This window comes from Grampus griseus, assembly GCF_964374135.1.
Source record: "Grampus griseus genome assembly, chromosome: 3".
NCBI classification, from domain to species: Eukaryota; Metazoa; Chordata; class Mammalia; order Artiodactyla; family Delphinidae; genus Grampus; species Grampus griseus.
Genome location: NC_139019.1, coordinates 122,542,722 through 122,560,520, shown reverse-complemented (window position 1 = coordinate 122,560,520; position 17,799 = coordinate 122,542,722). Strand labels below are relative to the sequence as shown.

The window sequence follows — 17,799 nt, the reverse complement described above, 5'->3', positions numbered from 1 at the left end:
GAGGAGTACACATTTAAATATAAATCAAGAAACAAGAGGTTTGCTTTCTGCCTATCTCCAACATTTATTAAGAAAGGGTAATGCTCTTATGTCAAGTTAAAAAAAATGCAGACTGTGTATATACTACGATCAAACATATATTAACATTTTTAAAGACTGAAAGGAAACACACTGAAAGGTTTATCATGATTAATTTTGACTGTGCCTTATGGGTGACTTGTCAATTTATTCCTTAAATTTCCCCCCTGTTTTTCATAAGATTAAAATAAAACTCATTGTGAAAACTTAGAAAATAAAAACTTATTGTTTTTATTTTCTAAGTTTTCACAATGAGTTTTATTTTAATCTTATGAAAAACAGGAGGGGAAAGTTTTTAATGCATATGAACCAAAAAAATCCCTCAAATGAAAAAGCCAGTGTATAAATCTATAAAGTTACAGTTCTGAAATAGCCAGTTTAGGGTTATTCAAGCATAGCTTATCTCAACATGACCAGATCTCCACTCATCTGTTTCTCCAGATTCCAAGTAATTTAATTTTTTCTCATTTATTGTTTTGTTTACATTTTTTGATCTTGATTTCCCAAAAGTCAAGCCACATGATTTGTTTCAGTCTCTTCCCTTTTAGTTTTGTTTAAGTTTCCCTCAAAGGCTCAGCAGATTCAACACAACTTAGAATGGAAGAAACTTCTGATGATTTTGACTTAATTACTTTAGGCAGAGAAAAAGCATCTGATTATCTTCTATAGCTAGCTTACTTTATATTATGAAATGTAGCCTATTGATTATTACAATAAACTTCAAAGACATAAAAGACATATTAACTACTTTGTGGGGGGGATGGGAAAGAAATCAGTGAAATGCAATGAAGATTAATTATATAGCATAATGTTCTGTTAATTGAGTTTTTAAATAGTTTTTTGATTAACAAGGATATTATCTTCCCATTTGGGATGCTATTTCATATGCCAACAGCATCTCAAAATGATTCTTAGAAGAAAAATTCCCATGCTCATATGTGATTTTCTTTTTTATACTAATATTGAGGTTGAGAATCCCCCTTAAGCCAAATAGGTTAACATGCAAAAATTAATGGAAGACAATTGGAATTACTGTACAAAAGAGAAAATGAAGATAGATGATAAGATTGTGTTTAAAAGCTGCCACAAGTAATGATAAACTACTCAGAGAGCCAGCCAGAAGAAAGAAAAAGCCATTACTCATAGTAACAGCCACATGTTCCTCAGACTTTTTTATCCAGAAAGCTTCAAGCTACTGAATCAAGAAAAATTGTGTGATAATAAAGTCAAGAATAACTCCAGGCACCCCAACCATGGGGAATTGAATTGAATTCACCATCAATTATCTTTTTTTTAAAAAAAATTGTGCTTATCTCATTATAGCTGGGTACAGTTTTTATCTTCTGCTAGAATACATTCCCAGCTTTAGAAATTTTAATGCAAAATAAAACCAACCTTCAGTTGTAAAGATAGACCTTAAAATTATTTGCCAGATGAAGGCACATTGCTTTACCTAGAATGTCTACTTCTATCTTAATTCCTATGATGAGAGGAAAAGGTATACTTAATTTGTTTTTCATGCTATGAGAGTAATAAGTGTTCATTGTAAAAAAATTAGAAAATGCAGAGAAACAAAGGAAAGTGTTCCTATCCAGAGAGAACCACTATTAATGTCTTTTAAAAAGAAAAGCAGGGCTTCCCTGGTGGCGCAGTGGTTGAGAGTCCGCCTGCCGATGCAGGGGACACGGGTTCGTGCCCCCGTCTGAGAAGATCCCACATGCCGCAGAGTGGCTGGGCCTGTGAGCCATGGTCGCTGAGCCTGCACGTCCGGAGCCTGTGCTCCGCGACGGGAGAGGCCACAACAGTGAGAGGCCCGTGAACCCAAAAAAAAAAAAAGAGAAAAGCAAAGAGGCATGGATAAATCTGTTTGTTTCTTAACAAAAATATGACATATTCTATAACTGTTTTGCAACCAGATTTTTTTATATAATAATATAACACATAATAACAGGAATACCTTCCTAATTATGAAATATTTCTCCTAAAATACCATAACATTTTCAATGACTGCATGGTATTCCCTTGTATGTTTTTTTCTATAGTTTATTAATAAATTTCCCATTACTAGACCTTTAATTATTAACTAATTCTCTCTTTAATTATTAACTAATTCTTTTATGTATTTTAAATACATAAAATACAAATACATTATGTATTTGTAGAAATAGATGTTGGTATAGATAGGTAAATAGGAAGAAAGCGTATTATAAACTATGTATAGCATGATACATCTATTAAAAGCTATTTAAAAAGTTATATAATTCCACACACAAATATAATACAAGGATATACATAAATTTTTCATAGTAGTTGTCTTTGTCTACTGGAATTGAAGGAGTTTTTAATTTTTTTGTGTTCATTTTCATTTTCTACAATTTTATGTACCAGTTGTGTAATAAAAAGAAGAAAATAAAATGAGAAATGTAAAATCTATATATGAGATATTATTATAGGTTTGTACCCCTCTTCAAAAAAAGGCATAGAAAAAAATACTACAAGGAACTATGTAAAATGTTAACAATGGTTGTCCCAGACTGCAGGGATTTTAGGGATTTTTATTCTTTATGTTTTACCTCCAATTTCTCTCTTTCTCTGTATAGCAATTTATCATTCCTAATATGAAAAACATAAAAGAAGAATTGCCTTGCAGTTGGGATGGGCTACATTCCAAAGCCCAGCAATAGAAAATAATCAGTATTAAAATTCACTGATTTGGGTTCTTCTAAGCCACAGTAGCTAATCTACTCTGATCTCTGATTAGTAGTTAATCAAATGACTGAATACATATGGCCCATGTTTCATCTTCTCAACCTAAAAAGCAGGTCATTATGCAGCCTATATTCAGAGAGGGTAGGACCAGAAGAGTATAGATAGAAAATTCTAAATTCAACCCAACATCTGGGAAAGACTTCTTCGCCTTCTGTCCCAGTACAAGCCGGGCTGAATGCACAAATGTTACACTTAGTAGACTTTACAGGTGTGCCAGCAGACATGACCAGTCCAAGTGATGCCCACATATTAGGAAACAGGGGCCCTTCTCTGTTAGAGCAGCCAAATTGTTGCAGGAAGCCCACTTCATAATGTGCATTTCAGACCGCTGAGGACAAGGCATTTGCCAAGGAGAGATGGAGGAGGGAGATGAGGGGCAGAGGAGCAAGGGAATCCTAATATAGGCAGGATACAGGGGTGGCTTTCCTCCCCTGACAGCCTTACAGACAGGAAGTAAGATGTGCTGACATCATCATGGGATGAAGCTCACGCTGTCAGAGCAACATCTTATTATTGCAGAACAGTTGCCCAGTTTGCTAATTCTAACAACAGCTGCTATTTGTGAACCATTATTAGAAGTGCAACACTGGGCTAAACACTACATGCATTCTTTCATTTAATCCTCAAAGAGCCCCATGAGGACGACACTGTTTTCCCCAATTTACATATAAAGAAACTGAGGTGTAGAGAAGTTAACTATCTCTATTTGTAAGATTGGAGTATTGAGGACATACTTATACTAAAAAATTACTCATATTTCTGAAATTCAAACTTAATTGGCCACTCTGTACCTTTTCTCCTGCTTTATCTGCTACTCCCCTTTGTCTGTCACCCAAAGACTAGTTAGGCGCCTACTGCACGTGAATCCCAACCCTCGACCACGTGGTGGCTGGCGTTGGAGTCGGGATGGGACCCAAGGTTGTCTGCTTCCAAAGCCACCCTGTGTAGGCACAGAGCAAGACGCAGAGGAGCCGTCGAGTGTCTGCCATCCAGAAGAGAAGTTAGCACAAATAATGAACGCAGGATCTGATAAGAAAGGCCTACAAAGGCCTGCAACCACAGACATGATCTGTTTGGCCCAAACATGTTTCCTTAAAAAATGGATTAACCTATACACACTACTATATATAAAATAGATAACCAACAAGGACCTACTGTATAGCACAGGGAACTCTACTCAATATTTTGTAATAATCTATAAGGGAAGAGAATCTGAAAAAAGTATACATAGATATATATATCTGTGTGTATATATATATATATATGTGTGTGTGTGTGTGTGTATATATATATGTATGTACATATACCTGAATCACTATGCTGTACACATGAAACTAACACAACATTGTAAATCAACTCTACTTCAATTTTTAAAAGATGGAATCAAAAGACTGCAGGTGGGGCATGCCATCTCCAGCTCCCCTGATGCCCCGCCCCCTTTCACTCATTCCCCGGGCACTGCCTACCTCTTGTAGGCATTGGAGTCCTCACCCCTGTTGTATTGCTGTAGAGAATGACAGGGGTCACCAAGTGGTGTAGAGTCCTGGGACAGTACAGAACTGAGAAAGGTCATTTCCAGCTGGGGACTCAGAAAAGAGACTGCAAGGGGAAAGCATTTGGATGAATCTCCTTCTCATTTTACTTCCCCGAGTACCGCTAACAAGATGCACTGTGTAAATGAGATGCATTCATTCATCCAACTCCTATTTCTTGAACATCCACTATGCCCCAGGCACTGTTGTAGGTGCTGGAGATACAGTGAGGAACAAGACAGACCGAATCCCTGCCTCCAATGATATTTAAATTACTGTGAGGGAGACGAGATAATTAAATTGCCAGAGAGTGAAACGTACTCTGAATAAAAATAAAGCAGGAAGAGGGGATACAGAACGGTGAGGAAAACATCTTTCTGTAGGTTGGTTAGGAAAGACCCCCTCTGAGGTTGGGACATAAACAGAGGAGAGCAAAGTGAAGGAACAAATCTTGTGAAAAAGAGGGTAAAGGGCTTTCCTGGCAGGAGGAGCAGCTAGTGCAAAAGCCCTGAGGCTGGAGTGGGATTAACCTATACAAGGAGCTGTAAGGAAACCGGGTGGCAGGAGCACAGGAAGTGGCAGGGAGTGGGGTAGACAGTGAGATCATAAAGTGTGAGGATGTAGAGGTGCAGGTCACGGAGGGCCTTTCAGGTCATGCTAGGGACAGTGTTTAGTGAGGTGGGATGCTGAAATGAGGATAATAATTGGACCTACATCTCAGGGTTATTGTGAATATTAAGTAAATTCTCCATGGAAAGCGCTAACATGGTTACATCATTAATTCTACGTATGTTACGACTACTCTTATTCAGTGTTCAGGATATATTATTGAATGATCCAGTTTAAATGTAAGCTATAGATTTAACAGCCCATTGTCAGGGAAACCGTTTGTCTCAGCACAATAAATGTTTTCACTTTGAAACATGAGCTCTGCCTTCAGAGGCCTTGAGATTTATGCACTGAAGCCCTTGACATGAGCCAGTTTCCCTAGCAGTCCCTTCCATCGTGACCATCACCTCTCCCTGCAACCGCCCCCAACTGGGTCCCGCAAAAAAAAAAAAAAAAAAAAAAAAGACTCCTTTACCAGTTTCCTCTCACCGTCATTTTGATTTCCTCTGGTTGCCCTCCGCAGATAAAACTGTGAAGCTGTGGAAAGTCAGCGAGCGTGATAAGAGGCCGGAAGGCTACAACCTGAAAGATGAGGAGGGCCGGCTGCGGGATCCTGCCACCATCACCACCTTGCGGGTGAGCCCAATGGCTGGTTTTCCACCTTCTTTCAGTTTCCTTGGCAACCAAGGTCAGGGGAAGTGGAGGGGAAGTTTGGCTGCGTGCTGACTGCTGCTATAGGTTGCCCCTCTCAGGTGTGAGGGAGGGAGGTCAAGCAGAGGCCCCGCCTACGTGAGTTTCTGGTGGTAGGTGAAGGAACAGGACAGGCACCAACCTCTGATGACGATAAATCCACGTTTCCTTTTGCCCCTGAGGACTTACCTGCAGGGTCACTGCCATGCATTACTATGTTCTTAGCCTCTGTCTGTTTGCATCATCTAACATGTCTTGAGCTCCTTCAAGGTACAGGCATGGAACTCCCCAGATAGGAAGTTGGAGTCTTGTGATTCGGAACATGAACTTCTGAATCAAACAGGCCTGGGTTCAAATTCTGCCACTTACCAGACTATCACATAGTCACTCCCTTTTTTGAACTTCTGTCGTGCAAGTTATTTTTAGTTTCTCCATCTGCAAAACAGTGAACCTAGTACCTTACTGTGTGTGGGTTTCTGAGGCTAAAATGCAGTGAGGATGAAAAGCCCTTATTCCATGGCTGGTACGCAAGAAGTGATCTCTACTATTAGTCTTGGTAGCTTCCTTCCTGCTGTCCAGAAAAGCACAGTCTGGTAAGGAAAGAGGATGGGTAGGACTAGTATGCAATTGTTTATGACAGTAACTAGAGTAAGATAAATGCAATGAGAGTCAGAGAGTTTGCAGTTTGATCGAAGGAGGGAGAAATTATATTTGGTTCTGGGAGATTGGGATATGTCTGTTAGGGAAATGGTGTTAGAAATGGATTTCTAAAAGCGGACTTTTAAAGGAAGGCTCTCTAGATAGAGATGAAAATGATCTGGGACTGGGTGATGAGTTTAGTTTTGGAGTGTTCATTGTGAACGGTAAAGCCAGGCACATGTTGGGACCAGCCCTGGCCCCTAGCCGCTTCCAGAACTGGGTAAAATATGTGCTTTCAGATGCCAGCAGCTCTACTGCAAACCAAAAACTGCAAAGAGACACTAAAGTATCAATACCTGTGGGGAAAGAGGTTGTCGTCCTATGTTTAGAGGCAAATGTGGGAATTGAATGATCATCGTGTGCCTGATCAACTGGCTTGTTGGTTTGTTCATTCATTCATTCATTTGTTCATCTGTTGATTCAGCAGATGCTTTTTGAGCACAGACTCTTTGCGGCCCATAATGCTAGGCTGTCGTGTGTGTACCCAGTAGTAGTGGGTACCTGGTCTTCTACTGAGCTTCTTCTGGGCCAACGAGCATTGGCTGCTCTGTTTCCTCTCGTCCGCCTATGCCTTCAACCTGGAGAACAACCGTACAAGTTTACCTTATCAGACTGGGTCGATGCTCTAAATGCTCAGAGGTTTTGAGACTGGAGGAGAGAACAGTGAAGAGTATGAACATTGAGTCACTCCATCCTGGGTTAGAATTCTGGCTCCATTCCTTTCTGGATGGTGGCCTTGGACACATTACTTAAAGTCCTTGTGCCTCCCATGTCACATCTGCACAACAGGGATGAGGGATGGTCGCTACTTCCTGGGATTGTTGTGAAGATTCAGTACAGTATTGTGTGTGATAGAGAGCTTAGCCTGTGTAGTGTCTCACTCAGAGAAAGCGCTCAGTGATATTAGTTCCTGCTGATGGTTTCTAGTCTTGCTCTCATCATCATCATTTTCATGACTGTTATTCCCCCCTAGTGATAGTAGGCCTATGTGTTTGAGAAAATTCCCATTTTTCTCTTCATACACTTTTTATACTCTTGTATTCACTCCTCAAGCTATTCACTGATGTCTACCAAGTGGCAAGCACAGTACTGGTGATACAAAAGGAACAAGATAGTCTTTCACCCCTCCGGACTTTGCAATCGTATGGAGAAAACAGATGGCTTAGGCACCACTGGGAAGTTTATAACGTGAACTTCTGCCCAGATGTTACCTTGCTCTTGTTCGCTATGTGGATGGAATTTCTCAGGTGCCATCTCTAGTCCCCACTATGAATTCCAGTTGTCCATGCATCCAGTGGGATTTTGTATACTTGTATTTAGCCCCCGGGAGGATGTCATTCCCATGATGAAGAAGAGAGAAGGACTCTATGTAAGCTCCATTAGAACAGAGGTTGTCCCCAAAGTGACACAGTGATGTTATGAAGTGGACTTGTACATGTCAAACATGGAAGGAGGCCCTGAGGAGTGGCTGGGACTTAGAAAACCCCAGTTCTGGTTCTTGCGTCCTTATTAACCATCTGTGACCCGGGGCCAGTGAATCTCATTTCTTCTCTCTGTGCTTAGTTTCTAAGCAACTGAGCAGAGGACTGGACAAAGTCAGTGGTTCTGCAACCATGGGTGCCAGTTACAAATGCAGATTCCCAGGATGCAGCCTCAGTGATTCTCTTCAGCAAGTTGCGTGGTCCAGAGGGATCTGCATTTTTATCCTGAGCCCCTGGTGGTTGAGACGAAGGGATCTGTTATCCCTGGACTCTTATCATCTCTAAGGCTCCTCCACGCTCTGGTTTTTATGAGCCTCTGTTACTTTTCAGTCATTTCAAGTTATTGTACCAGCTCATGAGACACATTTGCTATCATATTGTAAAACTCGTATCTGATTTCATCTCGTCTACCTTCCTAGGCTTTCAAGTATCCTCATTTCAGTGTAAACATCCACACTCCAGTGTTCTTTCAGTGCAAACACTGAAAAGGCCAGCCTGCCTGCTTTCTCTTTGATCCCAGTGGTAGAAGAACCAGGCAACCCTGAAAACCAGTTTCAGAACAATGACTCCAAACAGAGAATGAGCTGATGTGATATTAATCAGACCATAATTTACTAACATGCTCTGCTCTTGACATTTGCATCGCCAGCAATTGTGGCTTTTTTTTCCCTTCCCTGTACTAGGTACTTCCCTGTACTAGTACCTAGGTTTCCTTCCCTGTACTAGTACCTAGTTTCCTTCGCTGTACTAGGTACTTCCCTGTACTAGTACCTAGGTACTAGGTACAGGTACTTCCCTGTACCTCTCGTACACTTCATAGTTTCCAGTTCTACGTGGATCTTGAAAGTGAGAATGTTTAATAATACCCAACAGCTAATTAATCCTCACTGAGTAATGAACCTGTTCTGTTTCAGTGCTGGGAGGTTCAGCTTTTCAAAGTACGAATGTGGTTGTTTTTTTTCCTTTTTTCATGCAAGATAGCCTTTCAAATCCAATCACTCATTACCCAGAGAGACTTTGAGAAGCACTTCTATGGACACTACATCTCCTGCTTAATATTATAACATTCAAAGCAATAATCGTGATGATAGTTTAATAATAACACCTTATAAGCTGTAAAATACCTTTTTGTGTGTGTGTGTGGTACACGGGCCTCTCACTGTTGTGGCCTCTCCCATTGCGGAGCACAGGCTCCAGACGCGCAGGTTCAGCAGCTATGGCTCACGGGCCTAGCCATTCTGCGGCATGTGGGATCTTCCCAGACGGGGACACGAACCCACATCCCCTGCATCGGCAGGCGGGCTCTCAACCACTGCGCCACCAGGGAAGCCCTGTAAAATACCATTTTTATCACAAAGTGTTTACTTACTTAATTCCCTGATTCATCTTCAGACCAGCCAAGTAGGAAGGCAGGTGAAGATGCTGGGATCTAGTATTTACTGTGCATTTACTATCTGCCATGCACCATGCTGCACACTGTATCTGCATTGGCCACTTCATGAGGTACAGTTCACTGTTAAATACCCATTGAACAGATGCGCTTCACAGAGTTTCAGTGAGATGCCCAAGATCATGCTAAGCATCAAACCTTGATCTATGGGACCCTGAGCCCTTCAACCTGATGCTGCCTCAGAGAGGGAAAATGACTTGCCCAGTGTTTGTCAACTGCTTGTTCCAGAGCTGGGATTGAAAATCAAGAGCTGTGGCTCTTCAACTTGGACACATACATTGGGCATTTTAAATGCTTTTCTTAATAATTAGTGCCATTATTATTCTAGGTCAGGGTGTATGCATGTGTTTCTCTCTCCCTCCCTCCCCCTCCCTCCCTTTTTCTCTCTCACCCACACATTCACACACGGAGTTTTCATACCTCTGACCTCTGACCTCACCTTGAGGTCTTATGTACTTCCACTTAGCAAGATTCTCCATGCCCTTCTTTCCAACCTCCCAATACCCACAGCTAAGAAGACCTCAGAGCCCTTTCTTGGCAACGGAAACTCACGGTTCGTGTAACTTAATCAGCCCGGGAGGGGAGATGGGTGGTGAGAAGTCATACCTAGCGTACTTATCTGTGCAGAATGAGCCTGGAGTTACTATTTCCCTCGTTAGGATTGGCTGCCAGCGCCCTGGGAACCTAGGCCAGGTGGAAATGTGCTTTTGAACCAGTTACAGAAGAGTTACACAGAGTCTGTCTGGAAGGTGTGAGCTTCCAACCTGTGACACCATAACTCCCCAAAATGAAGGGGATGTAATGAACTCAGGTTTTCTAATGGATATTCCTTACAGCTAATATTAATAATAATAATAGCCACATTTTTGAGTGCTTCCTATATGCCAGGTGCTGGATTGTGTACCCTTATATCATTCTGTCCTAACAGTAACTCTCTCGGGTTCGGTTATCCTCTCTGGATCAGGCAAAGCCTCCCTCCCTCCTTTCATTTAAGTCTCATTTAAATGAGACTTTCATTTAAGCTTACATGCCACCTTCTCAGAGAAGCTCTCCTAGAATCCTGTAGGGGAAGTAGCACACTCACATCTTCCCGTTCACTCTCGGTGTCCTTACCCTGCCCCTTTATTCTTAACTTTCCTCCTGGCCAGATGTATCATTAGTCCACTGTTGGCCTCCCCTCCCCCTCCCCTGAAATGTAAGCTCCATGAAAGCAGGAACCACGCGTCTCCTCTCCTGTAGCTCCGGCACATGGTAGGTATTCAGGGTATGTTTGTCAAATGAATAGATTACAGAGAAGTGGAAACTGAGTTTCAGAGTAGACAAGTGGTTGTTTGCTCCAAGATCTCATGGCTAGAAAGTGGTGGGGCTGGGATTCAAACCTAATCCATCTGACCCCAAATCTGACGCTTTTCTTTATGATTCCCTACAGCTACATCTTAAGAAAATACTAATTCATGATTGCAGAGCAGGGGAATTTCATTATCAGTGTCTCTCGGAATTCTTCGGCAAAGCTTTCTTAGTGTAGGAGCTAGATTTTGGGCGGAGTGGACGGCGAGGGTGAGGGCTGCAAAGGCTTTTCTGCCACAGGTTGAGCACACAATGGATGCACTATATTTTAGAGAAAAGATTCAATTATATCATGTTTTTACACACATGCCTTCTGCCGGTGACTGCTTCTGTCTTTCAGCTCAGGACACACACATTCTTGTGACTTTCCTGTGATTTTTCCACCTAGAATGACCCTGATGTTTACACATCCCACTGATGGCAGTTTAGACACCCTCCTAGCCACAGTCTGAGACACCATGGCAAATCGACATGAGCGTTCACCAGCTCCAAATTCTGAAGGGAACTTCTTGAGGATTATTGCCAGCAGGTCATGGGATTAGACAGCTTGGCTAAACACACTTTTTTCCCCAAAATGATCGTTTTTGTGAAACAACTAGTTTAACTGCCTGATCTGTTTTCTAGAGAACTGATTAAACAGACTACTGGTTTAAGTTTACCAATAAAAGCAACTACATTGATTCAGCCCTTCCTAGGGACAGACTCCACACTGAGCAGTTTTCTGTATATTTTATAGTTGGTTCTTCATCACAATCCTATGGCTTATGCATCATGCCCATTTTATAGGTGTGTAAACAGAGGATCGGGGAGGTAAGCACTGGCTTAAGACCTCACAGATAATAAGTGGCAAAGCCAAGAACGGAACCCAGGTCTATCTGACCCCACAGCTCCTGCCCTTCACCATCATCCAGGACTATTTATTGCATGGTCCTTGATCTAGACAATGAGGATAATAGCATCTGACACGTAGAACTTTTCAATGTATTTTTTATCCTACTTATTGAGTGCCTTCTATGCACCAGGCAACGTGCGAAATACATACTACAGAGCGGGTCTTACAAAGATGAGTGAAACATGCTCTGTGTCCTCCAGGGGCCAGGAGGGGAATGTTGCAAGTCGCTGCAACATGAAATTAATTCAAGCAGTGGTTCTCAAACCACAGTGCCCTCACAGTCTCCTGGGATGCATTTTAGAACACAGGCACTGGCCTCATCACTAGGGATTCTGGTTTAGAAGGTCTGAGTTGTACCCAATAACATCACTGACCAGATCCCCCTTAGAAAATCCCCGGGTGATTCTGACACAGGTGATCCCTGGGCCCAACTTTGAGAAACACCGGATCGGGTAAGTGTCCCGAGAAAAGCACAGAAGATTGCCATAGTGCTTCAGAGGGAGAACAGAAAGAGAGAGCTATAGGACCAGGAAGGAATTTTCAACATGCATCTTGAGGGATAGATGGCCTTTCATGCTGGGGGGGGGTGTCTTATTTAATGCCCCCAAGGATCTTGGGGGGCAAGTAGGACATGAATTGCTTTTCCCTATTTCTGGTGATCTGGATGTGATTATCCCCATTAAGAAAAGAGGAAACTGAGGCTCTGAGAGGCAGAACCGAGAATGAAATGTGTTCGGTCTAGACACAGCCTTTGTGTTTTTTGCTGCCTCCGTGGTGACCGTGTGATAAGGCTCACTCCAGGAGAATGGGTAATCCCAGGCCAGTAACAGGGCAAATTACTGGTTGAGTCAGGCTCGGCCATCACTGCCTTAGGTTTTCATTTTGGGCTTCTGCTCGACAACGGAGGCCTCTTAGGACACAGATACAGTCTTCCCGTACCCATTTTTAATTTTTCTAGACTTCATTTTATGATGTATTGATGCTCTAGGGGCTTCATAGCCAATGCTTTTACAGCTTCAGCTTTCCTTTCCTTATATTTGTTGCAAATAAAAATGAAGTGTTTAGCTACTGCAGTGCAAAATCAATCAAGGCTACTCCATATTCACACGCTCGCAGTGGCACCCGGACGGCCCCTGGATTAGATTAACTTTGTGAATGTGTCACTCTGGTGTGGGTAATTTCTCCACCTCCACTCCATCCCTTCCCCCTCCTGTCTCAGCGAGGGGATATTGCAATCCCCCATTGATTGACTACCGCACAAGTGAATGCTGGCATGTGATGTGTGTAACTCAGCAGGACGCACGGACTCTGTGTTTATGAAAATAAATAATAATTTCTGTTATCGTTATTGATGGCCATCATTATCTGATTCTATCAGTCTGTGTCATGGGGTTTCATGTATGGGATCAGAAAGCACTCCACAGGAACCCCGGGCACTACCCTCACCACCAAGCCTCAGTGTGTTGACATGTTTTGCCTTTTAGGGGTGACACTTGTGGATGTCCCTGTTCTTAGGCTAATATTCAGTGAGACAACATTAGTTGGGTTCAATGTGAGGCAAAGGAACTAACTGAAATAATAATAAAAGCAGCGGACATGGATTAGCATTTGCTCTGTTCCAGGGGCGCTCCGTATGTTGGCTCATTTATTCTTCAAGATAAACCTATGATGAAGGTAATAAACCTCATTTCAGAGATGCGAGAACCAAAGCCAGAGAGGTTAAACAGCCCGCCTGAGGTCAGACGCTAGTAAGTGGTAGTACTTGGACTTGAATCCATGGCTTTATTTTTTTTTTTCTTCTATTTTTTGGCCATGCCGCACAGCATGTGAGATTTAGTTGCCTGATCAGGGATCGAACCCGTGCCCACTGCAGTGGAAGCATGGCGACTTAACCACTGGACCACCAAGGAAGTCCCTGAATTCATGTCTTCATGATTCTAAAATCCATACTACTATCCTACCTCTTGTACTAAATAGAATGCCTGATATATTCATCTGAATATTTGGTATAAACTAAAATATGAGTAAGCAGGGACTAGGGAAGAAACCATGAAGGAGATGGTAGATGCTGCGGGAACCTTGGGCCCAGGTGGGGTTTCCGTTTTGTTTGCGGGGGCGGGGGGGGGGGAAGTGGAGCAGAAAGGATGCGTGGAATTAGATCATGGTTTACCAAATCTGGATGATCCTCAGAGTCTAGAAATGTCTTAAATCATCCCCAGCTGACTGATTCAGAATGTCCAGGCACAGGGCCAAGGGATCTACCCATAGTTCTCAGCCGTATCCCAGGTAGTTCTGAAGATCAGCTGGGTTTGAGACATTTGACAGATGTGGACATTTGATTCAGAAAGCTGAAGTTACTTACCCAAGGGCTGCAGCTACTAAGGGGCTGAGTCACATTTTTAAAGGGCTAGGGCTCTGACCACATCTCAGCCATCATCTGAAAAATGGAACTCATCCTACATTCTTCCCACAGAGGTCATGCTAATAAAATAGAGTAATGTGTTGACAGTACTGGTGTGATGCCTTACGATTGTCAGATGCTCGCTATATGTTATTACCTTTCTCCTCTTCCTTCCCATCTTGTCTTTCACCTGGACAACCAGGAGTTTCAGGAAAGTCTGATGAATATATGCAAAAAGTTCAAAGCAGCATTATGTTTTGATACTAGTGAATCCAGCAATCCATTCTGCTTTATTTTGAATGTGTGTTTGCCCTGGCCCTCCAAAGCTGCCTTGGATTCAGAATATTTTCACTGACAAGAAGATATTTTCTTTCATCTCAAAGCTACCTTCGTTGTGCTGCATTTACCATGTAGTAATTAGATCCAAGATAAATGTAAATATAAGCAGAATCCTATACCTGTCTTAAGAGCAAGTTCTCTTTGTCTCTTGCTCCCAACCCCTTTGGAAGGCAGCCATGGCTTCTCGAATGTGATAGGAACTAGTAAATGACACTCCCCACAGGTACACTCAATGACAGTGGGAAGCTGAGAAGTCCACGAGTACCAGAAGAAGAAAAGGATCATGTTAGAGAAGAAAATCTCGATGTTTCCATGGTCTCTGGTGCAGTTTATCTTGAGAATCCCTGGGCAGGAGGCACAGTATTCTAGACTATGACCCATTCTCTCTTCCTAACTTTGGTCATTAAATGGTCTGAATTTTGGAGATGTGGGTCGGTTGGTCAGGCCGGGGCAGGTTGCCAACCTTTTCCAGGCTTTGCAAGCAAGGATCTTGTCATTGGGTCAAACCTAATTCACACTGACCCAGATGGATTTTTCTCAAAAGAGAAGTTATTAGAATGATTTTCTCCATCTTTTCCTTTAAAGGGCTCTCTGTATACTTTTAAAGTAAATGGAAAATCCAGGGCATAATTGGATGATTCGAGGAAGAAACGTATCTCCATTTTCTGAATCTTTCAGATGGAATTATCTGAATTATGAGTGTCATGGGAAAGACATTGTCCCCAGACCAGGTCCTGGCTCTCCAATGTGAGCTCACTTTTGCTTGAGTAAGAGGTGTGAGGTCCAGCCCCTGAAACTACACATGCATGTGTATGCGTGTGCAGGCGTGCACACGGCACAAAGTACCAAGAAGCCCATTGTTCAGGAAACCTTAGAATGTTAACATAGCCTAGAGCTGATTTATAGTATTTGGTTTTCAATTGGACTTATTTAAATAGAGATCAAAAATATGAGCCTATGTCCCCTTTGCTACCAAGTTATGCAAAGAACTCATTTGAAATCACAAGAGGAATTCTAAGGCCTCTGCTCATTATACATAAGAGTTTTCTAGAAAATCATTAACACAAAATGGATTTGGAGTCAAGTTCAATAGAAAACAAGATCACTTTGATCTTAGTACATTGCTAACCAGACTTCCACTGGTGCACTGATTTTAAATACCCGTCCTTACCAGAGAAAAAGTTTTAAGTATTTCCCTAGAGGTTAGTGTATATAGGAAGATACTTTCTTTTCTTTGGTGCATAAGTATAAGAAACTGGTTGGACGAAAATATTTTATAAGGGGAGTTTTATGTTAAAGGAGATTGTTATCAACTGGAAAAAGATTTAATTCTCTGGTTTCCTTAGAATGATTGAGCCAGTAGGAAATGAATTTCTACAGGAAGGTCCTAGATTTGTATGTAGTTGAATGGAGGAGAGTGGATCGCACTCTTGGAATTTGTTGTTTTCATCAGATGATCAGTTGAGCTCGTGTCCTTTACCAGAAAAATTGTTAAAAGCGGTTGTAAAAACACACACACATGTTTCTTGCTCAAGAAAATATGGTAAATCCTAGCTTAAATACATTTAAACAAATTTATTTACTTTGGGGTTTCTCAAGACCTGTAATATACTAATATACAATATCAAAGTCTAAGAAAAATATAGTGCATGCATTATTTTCCACCAAGCCTAACTGACCATGAAAAACACTTTTCCCAATTTATGGGATTACTGTTCTTTTTAACATTTTACTCAAAACGTGGTCCTTGGCCCAGTGTCGGTCCACAACAAGATAAAGAGCTTGTACCAGAATATGAATCGTTCACATCACTAATCCACTGTAGAGTTCAGCTGACATTTTTTTTTTTTTTTTTTTTTTTTTTTTTTTTTTGCGGTACGCGGGCCTGTCACTGTTGCGGACTCTCCTGTTGCGGAGCACAGGCTCCGGACACGCAGGCTCAGCGACCGTGGCTCACGGGCCCAACCACTCCGCAGCATGTGGGATCTTCCCGGACCGGGGCGCGAACCCGTGTCCCCTGCATCGGCAGGCGGACTCTCAACCACTGCACCACTAGGGAAGCCCTCAGCTGACACTTTTATTTTCCATAGCAAGACTTTCTCGATGGATGGAGCAGTGCACTGATTCTGGCTTGAGCTCCTTATCTTGTCACGGACCATTAGCAAACAGTTCAGGGATCCGTTATTTTGAGTAGTACAGCGATAGACCTCACTTTGGGAGATGCTGATTGAAGGAATTGGGTCAGGGAACAGGGGTTAACCTGGCAGCGTTTCCACCCCCATTTTCCTGCCGTCCAGTCTCAGAATCCCATGATGGAGAAAGAGCCTTAACAGAGCCTCCCTCTTGACATACAAGTTCATTAACATTAACCGACAACTTTCTAGTGCCTGACACTATTCCAGGCACTTTGCATGCTTCCTCATTTAATCTTCACCTTAACCCTATCAGCTGAAAACTATTATCGTCATTTCCCAGCTAAGGAAACTGAGCTCCACATGGAGGAAGCAACTAGTGCAAGGTTGTTCGCTAGCAAGTAGCAGAACCAGAGTTCACCCCTGACTGTCTGACTGAAGACCCCCACTCTTAACCACCATGTTATCTGGACTCCCAATAGCAATGGTTCTCACCCATGTGGGCCAATGTGGGCTTTATCCTATTGTCAGAGACTTCTTGAAACAGAAATGACCCTTTAGCCAATCTAAAAACCATCACTGTTCATAAATGTTTCCTTCTGTGTAAGCTATCATCTATCTAATATGCATCTATTAAAAAAAGGTTCCACATATAGAGAGTCATGTGTGGTCCCTGTCCTCACATGGGGCTTATAATTCAGTGAGGAATTAGCTGGCTACAAGCTTTTATTTGAAAATAGTAACAGCACCAACCTCGTGTCCCCATGCCTGACATCACAATCAGTCCTGTTATGTATTTAAACACTGCCTCAACCCCTTCTCAACATTTTCTATTCTGCCCTGAGATCCCACTTCCTCTAATTATTTTCAGGAGTTGAGAATTCTGCAACTTTGAGTTAAATGAGGACATTGTCTGTTTAATGCCAGAACATCCAGCCACAAGGTGAAAACTTCATCCAGTTATCCTGCCCTTTCAATTCCAAACACGCAGATGTTTAGAAACTTCTGAAAGCTTGATTTAAAAAAAATAATAATTTGCTTTCCAAATTCAAAGAGCAACTGGGAAAAGCATCCTAAGGAGGGTATATATGAGACTATCAATGCAGACAAGAAAGCAGGTGTTCAGGAGTTGTCGGGTTAGAGCCTGAGACAGAAGTGACAAAACAAAGCCACACTTGGTCACCATCATTCCTTCCCATAATAAAGTCATCTCTGCACATGAACTCTCAGATGGCTGTCACACCAGTCCTGATTAAATGTGCCTTTCCCTACTTGATGGTCAAATCCATGAAGAACATAGGTGCCGCCTAGGTCTGTTGCTTTTTCATTTTTTCACTAATTCCATAGGTATTTATTGAGCATCTACTGTAAGCCAGGCAT

At 42.2% G+C, this 17,799-nt stretch overlaps 1 protein-coding gene across 5 annotated transcripts in view; it reads left to right on the top strand.

Annotated features, from left to right (window-relative positions):
• The window catches only part of PPP2R2B (protein phosphatase 2 regulatory subunit Bbeta), a gene marked incomplete at its 5' end in the record, with an annotated part of 454,413 nt that overhangs the window by 349,921 nt on the left and 86,693 nt on the right, over positions 1–17,799 (top strand). For all 5 annotated transcript variants that reach the window (XM_082651306.1, XM_082651307.1, XM_082651305.1 and 2 more), the window contains one exon: positions 5,512–5,624. In XM_082651306.1, the coding sequence (XP_082507432.1) occupies positions 5,512–5,624 (113 nt within the window). The remainder of the gene's footprint in view (positions 1–5,511; positions 5,625–17,799) is intronic.